The 16,558-nt window shown below is 38.2% G+C and overlaps 1 protein-coding gene across 1 annotated transcript; it reads left to right on the top strand.

Annotated features, from left to right (window-relative positions):
- The first annotated feature begins 1,125 nt into the window (after nucleotides 1–1,125).
- Nucleotides 1,126–14,964, top strand: LOC125227509 (eEF1A lysine and N-terminal methyltransferase homolog). Its single transcript, XM_048131842.1, is given in 11 exon segments — nucleotides 1,126–1,290; nucleotides 1,379–1,937; nucleotides 2,357–2,494; nucleotides 3,510–3,628; nucleotides 10,374–10,554; nucleotides 11,931–11,948; nucleotides 11,951–12,107; nucleotides 12,894–13,154; nucleotides 13,157–13,186; nucleotides 13,520–13,648; nucleotides 14,581–14,964. Coding segments are annotated over 11 exon segments (1,956 nt in total). The 5' UTR covers nucleotides 1,126–1,198; the 3' UTR covers nucleotides 14,853–14,964.
- The last annotated feature ends 1,594 nt before the right edge of the window (nucleotides 14,965–16,558 follow it).

Here is a 16,558-nt window from a genome sequence, read left to right as displayed (position 1 = left end):
ACTTTGGCGGTGTCTGTTTCCATGGGGGAGGGGCCGCCGCCCGCACCCCCGTTTCCCGGGCTCATCAAAGGTTTATTTCAAGAATTTCAATTTGTAGTTAGTTTTAATGAAAAAGATGACAAAATTATGTAGGTTTTGCTAGTAAAAAAGGACTTAAAACCCAATTAATGAAAAATTTTCAAAAAAGCCGCCTTGCTGTTTCGGATTCCCGCCCTTTTTTTCGCAAAGACAATGACATTATCTCATCATGACACTGATTTGGTCATAGAGTTTTGTAACCACAGATCAACATAGAAGTCAAAAGAGTCTATGGTTTCCAGCTGATGTTCTAGAAAATTATCAAACAATAGGAATGTTTATTTGTTTATATTTATTAATTAATCAATTGAATATTTGTTGATGTAAATATATCTATTATATAGGTTTCATGCAAGCAACAAATTGTAAGACAGTACACTTTTGGGTTGCTTACATTTTACTTGTTTTAGAACATAACCCATGTCAGATGGCCGCTGTACACACATGGCCAACAGTTCCACCAACCCCCTTGGCCATGTGTGTAGAGGGCTACTTGGCCGTAAGTTGGCAGTTGGCGCTTGCGCTTGCCGGCCAACCGATTCGTGTCGGTTTTTTGTCCACACATCAAAGGATCTTGGCGCCAATGGCCAACTGCGTTTACACGTTGGCGCTTCATTCAGTTGGTCGTCAGCCGTCAGAGAGGACAGTAGTGATATATTTACGAAAATAATAAGTTTATCTATGCCAATAATAGTGTAGATTTTAGGAAATAAAATAACCTTGCAAATGTTTAATGTATTTCCTAAAAAAGATAAATGTTCTTATCAGAACAGAATATTCAAAAAATTGTTAATATTGCAAATAATTTAATATTACTACGGGGTTATTATTTTTTAATATTTTTTTTCTGACAACGTCTATGACAAAGAATTTCCTAGATTTTTTCATTCCACGTCCATCTTTCATGAAGAGCCAATGCCAAGTGATTGGTTCGCCAATGTGTAAACAGCGGCTCTTATCTTGGCCAAGGGGTTTCACAAAGGGCTGGTGGAACCGTTGGCCATGTGTGTACAGGGGCCAAGAGATTGACGATTGAGTCGATTGACAGAAAAACAAAAATAAAAACTCGTGCTGTGCGTGCGGTTTCTCCTTATATTTCCCTAAAAAGCTACACTTAAAAATGAATTTACTACCTAAAAGCCACAAGGAATTTAGTGAGAAGGATTATTGGAATAAGTTTTTCAAAAAACGTGGCAATAAAGCTTTTGAATGGTAGGTTAGAAACGAAAACTTCTTAGCATACTTTTCTGTTCATATTCTAAAAAAGTGTGTTAATAGTACTAATTGTTTTAATTTCCAGGTACGGTGAATATCTGGAGCTGTGTTCACACTTGCACAAGTATATGAAACAGACTGATAACATTCTTATAACCGGATGTGGTAACTCAAGTCTCAGTGCTGATCTCTACGATGTAGGATTCACGAACATTACAAACATCGACGTCTCAGAAGTCGTCATAAAGCAGATGAACAACATCAATGCACAGAGAACTAAAATGAAATTCCTTTGCATGGATGCACTTAATACTACTTTTCAAAATGAGGGGTTTAATGTTGTTTTAGATAAAGGTACCCTAGATGCACTGATGCCCGACGATTCAAAAGAAACAAATGAGACCATAGACAAGTACTTTAATGAGATAAAAAGAGTTTTGAAGCTTGGAGGCCGGTTTGTTTGTATATCTTTGCTGCAAAGTCACATCCTAAACAAGTTGCTGGCAACTTTCTGTGATAAGTCTTGGATGTTCAGAGTGGTGAGATGCCATGAAGCAGAGGAGAAAAATGCAGAAAACGGAGATGGAACCACTTTGCCTGTATTTGTAGTAATTGCTACAAAGTTTAAAGAAATGCCACAGCTGGTAAGATTCTTGTTCTTTGTTCATCAATCATCTGTTATATTTTTATGTTGATACTTCTTTTACTTTATCGATGGAGGAGGCCTTCACCCAAAAAGGGTCTAATGCACCAGCATAATTAAATAAAAATTAATGTAAAAAAACTGTAATAATGCAATTAGAATAAAAGGCTTTATTAATTTTATTTTATTTTTGCTTCTTTTACTTGAAATTAAAATCTAACAGATTTGGGTCAGGAATTTGTGCATACACTGTTGGTAACAACAATAAGTTTACTGCATCCTAGATTTATTAACGAGGCCAAGGTGGTGGCTCAAGATAGAAAGGCGTGGAAGGATCTTGTGGAGGCCCTATGCACCTATGGGGTGCCTTAGGACATACAACAACAACAACATATTTATTAAAAATAAACTAAATTTCAGATAGCAGAAGTGTGCCTGGCCGGAGACAAGATGTTACGCCTGAAGACGGCAGAAGAGCTCCGGGAGTGCATCAAATCTGTGCAAGACACGGCGTTTGTAACCAATGGGCTCGCCAAAACTAGTCTTGATGACGAAGAGGTATGTCTGTTTTCTCTTCCTCTTTTATTTCATTTTGCCCCTGTGGAAACTATTTGTAATCTCTCTGAAGGAATTGTTTTGTAATTTCTCACATTCCTGACTACCTAAATTCTGGATAACTTTCAAAGAGATGATATTTGTTTTTTTTTTTTGTGATAATAGAAAATATACAGTAATATTTTTTTCAGTACAGATGGTGTTTTTTTTACGCACTAGTGCGAGAAGTGGTTCATTATATGCCAGGTCGAAACTTCGGAGAGCCATCTGTACTGAAAAACGTCGTTCGATACACGTGCGAAAACGTAACTCGTGTCGATTTAAAACACTCCCTTCGGTCGTGTTTTAATTTATCGCCACTCGTTTCGAACTTCCTCTTTTTCGCACTTGTATCGAAATGTACTATTTCAGTACAGATGGTGTTTTTTTTACGCACTAGTGCGAGAAGTGGTTCATTTTTTTTTTTTTTTTTTTTTTTTTTTTTATTTATTGAACATAGTGCAAGCTTACAGTCTGAACCAATACACCTACACATTAACAATACATGTAATATAATAAAAATAAAACATGCTTAGGTAAAATGTCGTATAAATGTCGAACAAGTCAAACTAATCAAATAAACAATTAAGAGGTAAAATAAAATAAGAAAATTTAAAATAATGTCAAACAGATTACGGGTCAGTCAAATAAAAATTCATAAATTGTCTAGCAGTTTTGCATAAGTATGCTAAACGATCAGCAAACATGTCAACGTCAACGTGCTGAGTGAGCATCGCCTGGAGAAGCGTTAAAGCACGCGTGGTGGGCGCGTGCCTCGCGTAACACGTGCGAGCGGTCGGCCGCTGCAGCAGACACGGCAATTATATCTCTGGTCAAAACTTCGGAGGGCCATCTGTACTGAAAAACGTCGTACGATACACGTGCGAAAAGGAAATTCGTAACTCGTATCGATTTAAAATGTGGTTGTGTCTGTCAAATGTGGTTGATGCAACTGGCCCTAAGTGAGACATGTTCCTAGGTGTCCCTGGACCTGATGCAGCCTGGCAACGATTCCCCGCGCTACACTCTGTACGTGGTCGACCAGAAGCGATCGCAGGCCGTCAACAAGTATGCCGTGTTCATCGTGCCACAGGGCAGGTAGGTAAAAGTTTGGTTTTTCAATGATTTAGCTCATTATATATATTATGCACACGCACACGCACAGAACTCACACGCACACACACACACACACACACACACACGCACACACTAACATACACACACATACAGATTGGTAATTATTCTTATTCCTAAAGCTAATACATAGTAGGTAATTTAATTCAATGCAGTGTTAGAAGTATTAGGTATATATTTAATACTGATAAAATAAAATGTTTAATTTACTCCTTAATTACTATTTCATGTAACTGTCCATATATCTTCCTGCAGCTGTTTTGTTATTTTATTAAATTTTCATCCATACTAATATTATAAATGGGAAAGTGTGTGTGTATGTTTGTTTGTTCGTCTTTCACGGCACGGTTGAAGGGATGGAGAGTGACATAGGCTACTTTTTGTATCTTTCTAACGCGAGCGAAGCCGCGGGAAAAAGCTAGTAGTATATAAAATTCGAAGCGATGACCTAATAATATGATACTCTAGTAAGCGTTTCGAACATGTTTAGAAACAATCAACCTTTGTAACATTGATAATAATAGCGGTGGTTTATTCCCTGATTCCTATATGACAGGTTAACCTAGTTTAGGGCTCAGGATACTATTCCAAGGCTATATTTACATTAACTCCATTATGCATATGTACTTTTGGCAATAACATACATTTCATGTAATAAGCTGACATATTGATACCTAAATAAAGCATTTTTCATTTTCATTTCATTTATTAGGTAAAGGGTAAATGAGGGTAATTAATTTCTCTTTACTTGTTTTAACTCTCTAGCCTAACGCTTTTACAATATGTATATGAAAATAAAATATAAGAACACTTCCAAAAAAATATTATAAACACATTATAAAAAAACCTAATCTAGGATGCCGCCAGCAGCGGGCGGGGCCCTAACTACCGGTGGTTAGCGCTGCAGAGAGAGGAACCGACCTTCTGAATCTGAACCTTGATCCAGGCACCTAGCGAGAGTCTCTCAAGATGTTGGTAGAGAAGAATCTCTATTAGAGATGGGTCGAATATTCGGTAAATATTCGGTATTCGGCATATTCGGCAAGTTTTTCAATATTCGTATTCGGCCGAATGGTTCGGTTACATTGCCGAAGATTTACCGAATAAACAAAGTAAATAAATAGCGTAAGTTGTTTCGTTTTTCATTGCATAATGACATCCTATTTCAGCATTCTAAGGAACCACCAAAGGGAGATAAAATGTGTTAAAATATAAGTACCTACAATAATTATGTAAAAAAGTAAAAATAACGTAGCTTAAGAAACAAAACCAAAAATTTTCTTATGCACTAAATTTAAGGAATATTATAAGAGCCTTAGTTACCAATTCTTGAAAAGTTTTTAACTCTAAGCCAGGATTTAAAATATGGCGGAACCGAATATTCAGCTGTAACCGAACCGAATGTTCGGCCGAATATTCTTATTCGGCAAAGTCCGTATTCGGCCCATCTCTAATCTCTATGAGACCGTTCGGTGAAACGGCTATCGGGATATTCGGGATAATGATCGTCGAATCAACATCCGTTATCTCGTGAGCCAAGTCTAGGTACTTACTGGACTTGTCCTTCTCGGCTTTCACGAGATTCTCATCATGGGGGATAGTGATGTCGACGAGCACGGCCCGGCGTTGCAATTATTGTAATTATTATTGTTTCTAAAGCTAGCCTGTAATTGGCTCTCTTCGGTCTATAGGTACCAGTGGCGGCTGGTGAAAATTTCTGCTAGGCAACACTGAGCACAATAGAAACCTACTTTAACATTAGGTACTTTACTAGCAATCAATTTTAGGCAAGCCGGTGGGAATTGGCTTGTATGGACCAGCCGCTGCTGATAGGTACATACATTACATAGGTAGAGGTAGGTACTGCTACTATCGCATGTACTAAGTATGTATGCGCATATTATATGCGCGTATTACATGCGTGCTATGCAAAACGTCGGTTGCATGCGTCCATAGGCTACGAAGATTACTTACAATAGGGCGGGCCGTATGCTTGTTTGCCATCGATCGTTCATTAACTCGCTCCCGAATTTGTTTACTAGCCCACGCCCACTCCACGTTTAATTTGCTCAACACTATCAAAATATGTTCACAGAAATAGCTGTTACAAAAATACACTTTGTAAATAAAAATGCTCATTCAATACTAAAGAGCGTATGTGATATGGAGAGTAAATGTAAGCAAAATTCTCGGGAGGGTCGATATGGACTGACGTACTGCAACCTCCGTTAATCTGCCTTTAGCAGGGGCGGCTCAGTCCTCGTTTCTTTCATACATTCCGGGGGGCCTAGAACATCCTCAATGTCTCATGTAGTCCGTTGACAGTGAGCCTTCTGTACTTGACTTTTATATATTCTGGGTTGTTAGGCACCTTGTAGGGTAACTGCTGACACACACACTTCAACTGCAAACATCGGTGCAAACAGCCCTTGTGTGAAAACTGTTGCAAGAGTCTACAGCTTTCAGCTATAATTAACAGTTCAAACAGTTGCGCTAAAATCCATACTTAGGAGGTAGTCGATTAGAGTCCCTGTTAAGATTAGTTTACCTTTAAGCTTGTTAGTTTCTATAGAATGGCCTAGGAAGCGATTTCTAATTGGTAAAGTTAATTGAAGTATTTTCCAAATGAAATGTTAAATTTATTTAAAATAAAGTTTAATAGATCTCGAACGGCCAAAGAGCTTGTGGAGTGCGGAGGGCAACGAGCGTGTAATACCCGTGGAGTTGGAGAGGGATCCATAAGCGATGGTGATTGCTTACCATCAGCGCGTATGCTTGTTACATACATACAGTCAACCAATCTGAATCCTAGGCCACTGTAGAACCCTTTCACAGTAAAAGTCAAACTGACTTCTATAGCAAATAAAGCACGGTGTCAATACGAAAGGGTTGTAGAGTGGCCTACGATTCTAATTGGTTGACTGTACATACAATAAAAAACCCGAACTATTAGAGAATGCCTTGTAGGGCAGATCTCTAATAAAACTTGCATCATCATCATCCTCCTTGCGTTATCCCGGCATTTGCCACGGTCCTGCCTGGGGTCCGCTTTGACAACTAATCCCAAGATTTGGCGTAGGTACTAGTTTTTACGAAAGCGACTGCCATCTGACCTTCCAACCCGAAGGGTAACTAGGCCTTACTGGAATTAGTCCGGTTTCCTCACGATGTTTTCCTTCACCGAAAAGCGACTGGCAAATATCAAATGACATTTCGTGTATAAGTTCAGAAAAACTCATTGATACGAGCTGGGTTCGAACCCGCGACCTCCTGATCGAAAGTCGCACGCTCTTACTCTTACCGCTAGGCCACCAGCGCTTCTAATAAAACTTGCATTTGTCTAATATTTTCCACATAGGCCGTTTTAGCCATAAGAGCGCCTTGTTTCCGTAGTTCCGTTTGTTTACGCGAAGTCCTGCGAATATTTTTAGGTTATGTTTGTACGAGGGCTGGCGTGCTGCCAAACTGCGGACAACGCCCATCTCACGTTTACACCTGGAGTAGGTGTTCCAAGACCCTCAACATATGATTTTTAGCACTTTGGATTTATATGCAACTAATAGCGACCCGCCCCGGCTTCACACGGGACGGGAAGTAAAAGCATAATATCCGGTGTAAGTATACAATTGCTGACATTTTTTTAACTAATGAAAGATATCACCATACATTTAGTGATAGCAAAGACATATATAACTCCGTATAGACAGATAAAGTCTAAGGGAAAAACGTACCTCAGTACCATACAGAAAACGGTACGGTGGGCTAGATGGCATTACACCTTTGGGGTACGCTCAGCTAGATGGCGCTAATATTAATATTTGACATTTTAACACATACATACATATGTACATACAATCACGCCTGTATCCCGTAAAGGGGTAGGCAGAACACATGAAACTAATAAAAAGCTTCACTGCCACTCTTGGCAAATAAGGCGTTGATAGAAAAACGAAACTGTGACATTGCAGTGACAGGTTGCCAGCCTCTCGCCTACGCCACAGTTTAACCCACATCCCACAGTCGCCTTCTACGATACCCACGGGAAGAAAGACACATATCAAACTAAAAATATGGGCCAAATTGTCAAAACTAAAATTCAAAAGTTTTAAGCTTGTGTCGAGAGATGGCAGTCTATGCGCTGTGATTACTCATTTTACATTGACAGTAACTCTCTATAATACTCGATCCTCTTTGGTGATAGTATATCGAACGTTTTTCGTGGATCAGCTCTTAACCAGATTTTTTCCGGCGTGGCTAGAAATCTCGATACTGTGTGTAGATATGGAAGTGTTATTTCCATAGTAAAATTGCTTAGTATGGTTAAGTATATAACCTATATAAGTAATATTGTATTAATAACCACCACTTCGAAAAATTTTGCACTTTGAAAAATTTTTTTTTTTGAATTTTTTTTTCTAGGGTTTAAAAAATTAACCCCCTGTCAAGGTTTTCTTGAAAGTCAACTACCTGAAAGGTAAGATTTTTAAATGTCATGTAAATATTGTAGCTAAGTGTGTTGCCGTAAGATCTAAAGTATAAACATACAATTGAAATTCGTTGAATAAATAACAGAATACAGCACATGTGTTAAGGCCCTTAGCAAACGCTTTTATGCGTATCCTGCACCCAATAAATATGCGTTGAGCGGTTAAACGCGCCAGTCTGTTCCAGCGCTTACATATTAAAACACCTTGCAAGTGTATTTCATAATTAGAAGTACTTACTTACTTGTTTTTATTGGGAAAGTTAATTCGTCGCAAATATTATTTGTAAAACTAGATTATTTTGAATTAATATCAGTGAAAATTTATTTTTTAATTTTAGTACGTATATAATTAAAATTCTTCAAGGTGCGAAGTTTGAATTTGAAAAATTTCTGCCTCTAGTTATAAAGTGCAACAACATTTTAGAAAGTACTAGGTAGGTAACCTTCGGTCTCTGTGGAATTTCACACCCAAAGTTTAATAACATTTTTGGCTTTTTACTTGTTACATATTGTATTTTAAATCTTTAAGCATTGCCCATAAGTGCATGCATAGAATATACATAGTACATCCCTCAACTGCCTGAATACCATTTGAGATACCCTACTCCAAAAGCAGGATTCCGTTTACTATTCAGGAATTCTCACAAAGTTAATAAAAACTTGATATTCATACAAATTGCAACGATTTCCTCGATTTTTCTAGCCGGATTTTTTGATCCCATGCAAAATTTTGATTCTGGATAGGAATGGAATCGCTTGGCATTAAAAAGATCAAAAATGACCTTTTTTTCGAACCCTATATTTTTTTTTAACTGCAATAAGGCAATTATTATGTAGACCATGTTCGCCTAGGAACAGATCTGGTAGTTTCTCTCGCTGATGACCCCACAGGCGAGCTTATACTACCACTTAATAGTCCTAAGACAGATCATCATACAAAAAATGCTACTCGTACTAAATAAGTACCTATGTTAAAATGTGTTATAGTTAATCGACAACGTTACCTAACAGTTTTAAATTAGTATGGAATTTTGCAAAGTAACACCTGACCATATAGCACAACTTGCCTTGTCGCACGCGGGTCCATACATCAAAGGCGACTTCAAGTTTGGACTCGCGCGCGACAAGGCTAAAGGGGCTGATTATATCAATTATTTGTCTAAGGGCCGGTTTTTCAATCGCCAGATAAATGTATCTATCAGATAAAGTTATCACTATCCTTTTCATCACACGTATAAATGACAATAACAGCTAGCTAACATTTATCTGACAGATATTATTTATCTGGCGATTGAAAAACCAGCCCTAAGAGAGACAGGTGGTCAAAATAACCCAAACTGCACCGCCGACCCATATATTGCGCCCATTAATAACAAATATATGTCGAGGTGAGAACACCTCATAACTGGAAGATTAATCGCCTAATTTGTCTAAGTCCATCTATTTCTGGGCTAAAATATGACACTGCGTCCGAATATGATGGGCCGCGTCACAAACGCGAATTATCGCACCCACAGGTGCACCCACTTTTAAATACCTATGTACATGTGACGTGTAAAAGTGCCCCTGTGGCCTATTTGCTGAATAAATTATTTTGATTTTTTTTTTTTTTTTGACAGGTGTGCAACGGCATAAACATGTTTTTCTGCGCCTTTCTTTTTCTCGTGACTTCTTAAAAAAAACATAAACATATTATGAATTTTTGTTTAGCAAAACAGAGATTAAGATAGTGTCCAATTATATTTTTCACCGCGCCGGCTTGTCAATCTTGTCTTGGTATAGCACTGATATGAAAGCTTTTATCCACATATGTTGAAAAGTACGCTGATGAGTTGTTTGCTTTAGGAGTTCGATTTAACTGTCCGAAAAAAAAATTATTAATCGTGAGAATTTACAATGATAAACATTCAAATAAATATTAGGTTGAGAGTTCAGATCCTGGCTCTACTAATTACTTATGCAATTAATGAGTTTTTCTGACAACGAAATATAAATTCATATTTATTATTAAGCTTTCCGATGAAGAAAAATATTTAAATACTTAAGGGAAATTAAATAAAGGGATTCAAAGATGTTTACGAAGTTCCTAATCCGCATTGAGCTAGCGTGGAGACTATAGCCCAAGCTCGTTCATAATACATGAGAGCAATCATTTAAAAACGTTCATTTGGTTTTGATTTCGATCGGTTATCCCTAAATAAACACCTATGTTTTTTTTTTCAGGGAATCCGACTGGCTCTTCGGCACCCCTCAAGGCCGACGGCAGCTGCAGGACTCGGCGCGTTTCGCGAGGCTGGTCGTCGCTGTATTGCGTCGTGGCCACACCTTCAGCGACCTTGACGCTGTGAAGGAGGAGCTAGCACATTCAGCTAAGATGTTGATACCACACGGGTTCAGTGGACAGGTGAGAACTATACTTATGTAGAGAGAGATATAGCCTTAGGTTGGTTATCGCTGTGTTGTGTCGTGGCCACACCTTCAGCGACCTTGACGCTGTGAAGGAGAAGCTAGCTCATTCAGCTAAGATGCTGATGCTGATACCACACGGGTTCAGTGGGCAGGTGAGACAACTACATATACTTGAGAGAGACAATTATAGGCTGGTAGTCGCTGTGTTGCGTCGTGGCCATACCTTCAGCGACCTTGACACTGTGAAAGAGGAGCTAGCACATTCAGCTAAGATACTGACCACATGAGTTCAGTGGGCAGGTGAGACAACTACGTACATATACTTGAGAGAGACAGACGAGTGGTAGTTAGGGCCACACCTTTACAACCTCGACGCTGTGAAAGAGCAGCTAGTACATTCTGCTACGATGCTGATACGACGTAGTTTTAATGACCTTAATTACGGCAGCTTTCAAGGCCGTCTTCGACCCCAAGACTTAGTGGATTTCGCGAGGCTAGACTGTTTGTGAGGCTAGTCGAACAATAAGTACCGTCGAAGGATATTTTAAGTCTTGTTCTATTATAGGCTGACCCTTTTTTCAAGTCTGTCTTATATGATTAAGTACTGTATAACTAACCGAAATATTTTTTTTTATTACGACCAGTAAAAAATATTTTTAAAGTATACTTTTACGTTTTAGCCTGTGTGGTGACGGGTTAAGAATTTCACCACCCCCTTTCTTCCCGTGGGTGTCGTAGAAGGCGACTATGGGATATGGGTTAAATTGTGGCGTAGGCGAGAGGCTGGCAACCTGTCACTGCAATGCCACAGTTTCGTTTTCTTTCAACCCCTTATTTGCCAAGAGTGGCACTGAAGCTTTAGTAGTTTCATGACCTCTTTATGGGATACAGGCGTGATTGTATGTATGTATGTATGTATGTACTTTTACGTAATCGAGCGAAAACAACACAGTCATCTTAATCTATAGATTATCTGTGCATCAGGTCATTCTATCCGAAAAAAAACATTTTCTGACTTTTAAGTTTGAGGCATAAAGTTCATTATGTCAGTGATTGTTTTGACATGAAGTAAGTTCGGATTCGATGACGTCACTACATAGCTGACAGAGTTTTCGATACCTAGCCAAAATAAATAAAAAAATTACACACATTTTTTTATCGAAAATACGTAGTCTTCATACACTTTTAATACCCAAAATCTATAAAAATTGTTTTTTTTACGTCAAATACTACACAGAAGACAATTATCTATTGTGCCAAAATCGATAACGAGTCTAGTAGCCTATTATAATACCTACCTACCTATGAATCTTTCGTTTCGGAGAGGTTTAGAATTCTCACCTAATTTCACGTTCTAATTTGTTATTTCAGATCCCGTTCCTCTCCTTGGTAGTGACGTAGGCAGCCGCGTCACCGTCCACTCCGGCTCTTCCAAACTGTCAGGAGACTACGTGATAGAAGATGTGGACATCGACGGCGCCCCGTACCGCCGACTCGTGTTTATGGACAACCAGTTTCTAGTACAGAGCGAAGCCAAGTTAAAATCAAGTAAGCATTATCATTTTTATTATAAATATTTTAGATGTCGTTTCTTTCGGTGGATAGTGATATTGGTAGCCGCGTCACGGTACACTCTGGTTCTTCAAAAGTGTCCGGTGACTAACGTCATCGAGGATGTCGACACGGTAAACAATAAATCATTTCTATTCTATTCTATACACCTCGGACACTGGCGATCAAATATACTGAAAGAGGCGCATTCCTAGCACACAGTCTTAGCTCGTGTAGGTGAACGCGCACTATGCTTGTATGCAGGTCGACTGTTCGACTTGTGTTCATGAATAACCAGTTTCTGTGTGTCATCGAGGAGTCGAATGGCCAAGATAAAGAATCTAGTTTCTAGAGTAAAGTCTAGTCTATCAAACATATTAAAACGTCATATAGTCACCAGCTATTAACATACTCTTAAAAGGATGCAAAATATGTGATACACTCTTATTGTTTTCTAATAGGATCGTGTCATATACTTTTGCGGCCTTCGTTTTGTAGCATATTATTGCTGGTGACCCAAACAGAGTTATAGGTAAATTTGACTAAAAGACGTACAAACGCATTATATTTCGTGTGTTGCGTTCTCTGACACCAGCCAATTTGCAGAAAATTCGCGTTTGTCCCGTACAAACGCGAATTTTCTGATAGACTATTTCATTTAATGCTCTTAAATCTTAATATTTTACAAACTATCTGATTGACGTTTTGCGCCATGATTGAAAGGTTTTCGACTACAACTAATGCCTTTTTATATTTGTGATATATGTTCTCGTTTTATTTCAGTAAAAAAGAAGAACAAAAGCAAGCTAGTCGTGGACTTCGGTCACATATCTCCCTACCACTCCTTCATGTGTGTGTGCGCGCACCTCAACCCTTCCAAAATGGCCGTCCTAGGCCTTGGAGGGGGTGGACTCTGCATGTTTCTAAGGAAATGCTTCGGGACAGAGGTCACCGCTGTGGAGATAGACCCAAGCATGTTGGAGATTGCGAAGGATCATTTTGAGTTGAAGTTGGATGACGGGATGAAGGTGGAAATCAAAGATGGCGTCGATTTTTGAAGGATGAAGCGGAGAAAGGTATGTCTTCCATCTAAACCGATGTTTCAGGTAATCGCGCAAGCTAAATTGTACACTTCCCTTTATTCTATTAATCGGAACGGAATGCTCACATACTTACATATACATATACGGTGCCTACTATCGAGCCGGTCTAATGATTAGCACAGAAGATGGCCGTAGGAACTCTAAAACAACGTCAACCGAATTAATCTACACGAAATGAGTTATTGATGATGATGATGATTATTGTATCCTGTTGTCCCTCATTTCCACTGTTCCCGGTCCACGGCGGCCTCGTCCAGGTTATGATTTTTTTTTTATTTAATTTAATTAATTTATCTATCGTTCCAGGTGCCCAGTACTCAGTGGTAATGTCCGATATGGACAGCAAAGACCGGACGGTGGGGCTGTCGTGTCCGCCCCGACAGTTCCTTCACGAGGAGCAGCTGGCCAGGGTCAAACAAATACTTACCAACGACGGTAAGTGTTGCTTTGTCTGTGAACCAGGAGATGTCTACTTCGGGTCGGTTGCACCAAACCGTCTGTCACCGAATTTAGCGTTCGTAAAATTTCTTGTATGAGAATTTCTGCGTAACGTTGATGTGTCTGCTAACTGTGGTTAATGCAACTGGCCCTTAGTGGTGATGTCTTATATGGACAGCAAGGACCGCACGGTGGGTCTGTCGTGTCCGCCTAAACAATTTCTACATGATGAGCAGCTGGCCAGGATCAAACAAATACTTAATAATGATGGTGAGATTTTATGATTTTTAAGATATTCGATAGATGACGCTAGTAGGTAGATTGCGCCGCGTTGGTTAGTGGCACTAATACTCTTAATTGAAAGCTAATAAAAAATACCATTAACTTATGTTATAAGAACTGTAAATAGAAAAAAAATCAATTGAAGATACTTTAACTAATATTCTTATTTAAATACTATTTCTCATTCCCTCAGCCACACTTGCGAGCGTTCTTTACCAATTACAAAACCGACAAAGGACAGAAAGCGAAAACAAAATTACAATTTAGTTATACGTTGATGTCAACTACCCAGTTTCCTTCAAGATCATGGGAACATTGGCGCTATGGCAAAACGTGACGATTAGATTTTACTCCTATGTTTTTCTCTAGTAGTTCAGTCTATAAAACTAGTGGCACTATTACCTTACCTTGCGCTCACACAAAATTATGAAACTCCCAAAATTACTACACAAGTCACACACGTGTTCAGTAATTATCTTAATTTTTTTAATAACTCGATAGCCGTAAGAGTTAAGACGCTAGTTTCTTAGAGAAATTAATTGTATTATTTTATCTAAAGAACCTTCCCTTAAAGTTAACGGAATTCAATAAAACCAGGGTGTAGAATTGTTTACAGTCTTCTTATTCTAATACAAACCTCTCCACAGGCCACTTCATCCTCAACCTTGTGTGCCGCGACAACGCTCTCCACGACTCCATACTCCAAACTCTCAAGAAACACTTCGCACATCTAGTCACCGTGAAACTCTACGAAGAAGTCAACGAAATTGTCTTCGCAACCAATGGAGAAGGTTATTTTATTGAGAAGTTAGAGGAAGCAGCGAAAGGGTTGAATGGTCTGGCCAGACAGAAAGGCTTGTGTAGAATAAAATGTGTAGATTTGAAGGACTTTTTGCAGAGTATCAGTATAGTTTCATAGTTCAATAATAGATTGCGCCAGTAGTATGCAAACTACGTTTAAGATTTTTTTGTAAATCATATTGTTATTGTAAATATAAGTGTAATGAATAAATATAATGCATTTAATGCTACTTCTTATTTGTCATTTCATGCATGACTTTATAAAAACCTTCAAAAACACTTCGCACATCTAGTCACTGTGAAGCTATTTGAAGAAGTGAACGAAATCTTCTTACTAGAGGTTACTCTGTTGAGAAGTTAGAAGAGTCGGCGAAAGGGCTGAATGCTTTGGCCAGACAGAAGAGCTTATGTAGGATAAAGTGTATAGGTGTAATGTGTAACTGTAGTTAATAAATATAATGCATTTAATGCTTGTCATTTTATGCACAATATTAAAACCCTCAATGCCTCAAACCCTCAATAAGTGCTTCTCACATACAGAAAGTATATAAAGTGAAAGAAATCGTCTTCGCGACCAACGGTGAAGCTTACTCTTAGAGCTCTGCTTAAGAGAGATGTTGATCAATGACTTGAGAGGGTTAAAATCTATCTTGTTTGTTCTTGTTGTGAATTGTTTGGTGTAACTCCATGCAGGAGGCACAGTGTAATAAAGAGTACTACCTTATGCAGGCGGGGAGGGAGTTAATAGAAAATTCGTTCTCTCTGGGAATTTCTTGTGAAATTTCTAGTAGCATATTTAATTTTTTTATTGCAAGTGTGATGAAAACATTTGTGTCGTAACTCGGAGTGTAAGAATATTGCAAACTCGAGTCTTTAACCCTTAAATGCATAGTAATGTATATATAGTATGTAAACTAACGAAAACCATTTACTGTAACCCGTAAATGTCCAGGTGATACTGAGAAACTTTTACTATGGGATCAACCCCGAAATCACTAAAATAATATCTTCTGACAGTTTCATAGGTAGTTTTATTTTTACACGACTGCCCCAAAAAAGAGTGTATTGTTTTCAGCGTTCATGTTTGTATGTAAGTATGTATGTATGTGAGTTTCTTTGTTCCACCATAACTTCTGAATGCCTTAACCGATTTAAATAAATTATGTATCATTGGATTCCTTTCGTTACCCCAATGAACATAGGATATGTGACGTCACTTAAAATTCAATATGGCGGGCGTATTACGTCATAATGCGCAAACTTTAGAAAAAAAAAATTTGCAAACCTATCGAGTGGGGTATCAAAATGAAGAGCTTTTAAAGGCGATTAATAATATATACACATTATATGCGTTTATGTCTTGTATTGAGAGATTAAGAGTTTTCAAAATATGTAACTTAAACAAATCTAATAAAAACAAATATTATTGAATGAGACATCAAAATGAATACTTTAGTAGTAGTAGTAGTAGTAGTAGTAGTAACTCTTTATTGTACAAAAACACATTAAAAATAACATACATTGAGATGCGAAGTACAAAGGCGAACTTATCCCATAGAGGGATTTCTTCCAGTTAACCTTTGAGTAAATGAGAGGAAAGAGTTAGAGTTTAGATAGAGGATAATAGAAAATATAGGTATCCGGAATAACAATAGGTGTTATTCGGGGACCTAATAGTTAATAGACTATGAATCGCGCAAATAGGGTTGAAAACGTTAAAATTTAATCTACTTATTACGTACGTCTGTTTATTAGGCAATACGATCAAAAAGATACAAAAGAAATCGACTTACAGATCGAAGCAGGTGCTCGACTGATTTTCCG

Source organism: Leguminivora glycinivorella, chromosome 6, assembly GCF_023078275.1.
Source record: "Leguminivora glycinivorella isolate SPB_JAAS2020 chromosome 6, LegGlyc_1.1, whole genome shotgun sequence".
Taxonomy (NCBI): domain Eukaryota; kingdom Metazoa; phylum Arthropoda; class Insecta; order Lepidoptera; family Tortricidae; genus Leguminivora; species Leguminivora glycinivorella.
Note: the sequence above shows the minus strand (reverse complement) of the source record. Positions and strands in the feature narration are given on the sequence as shown.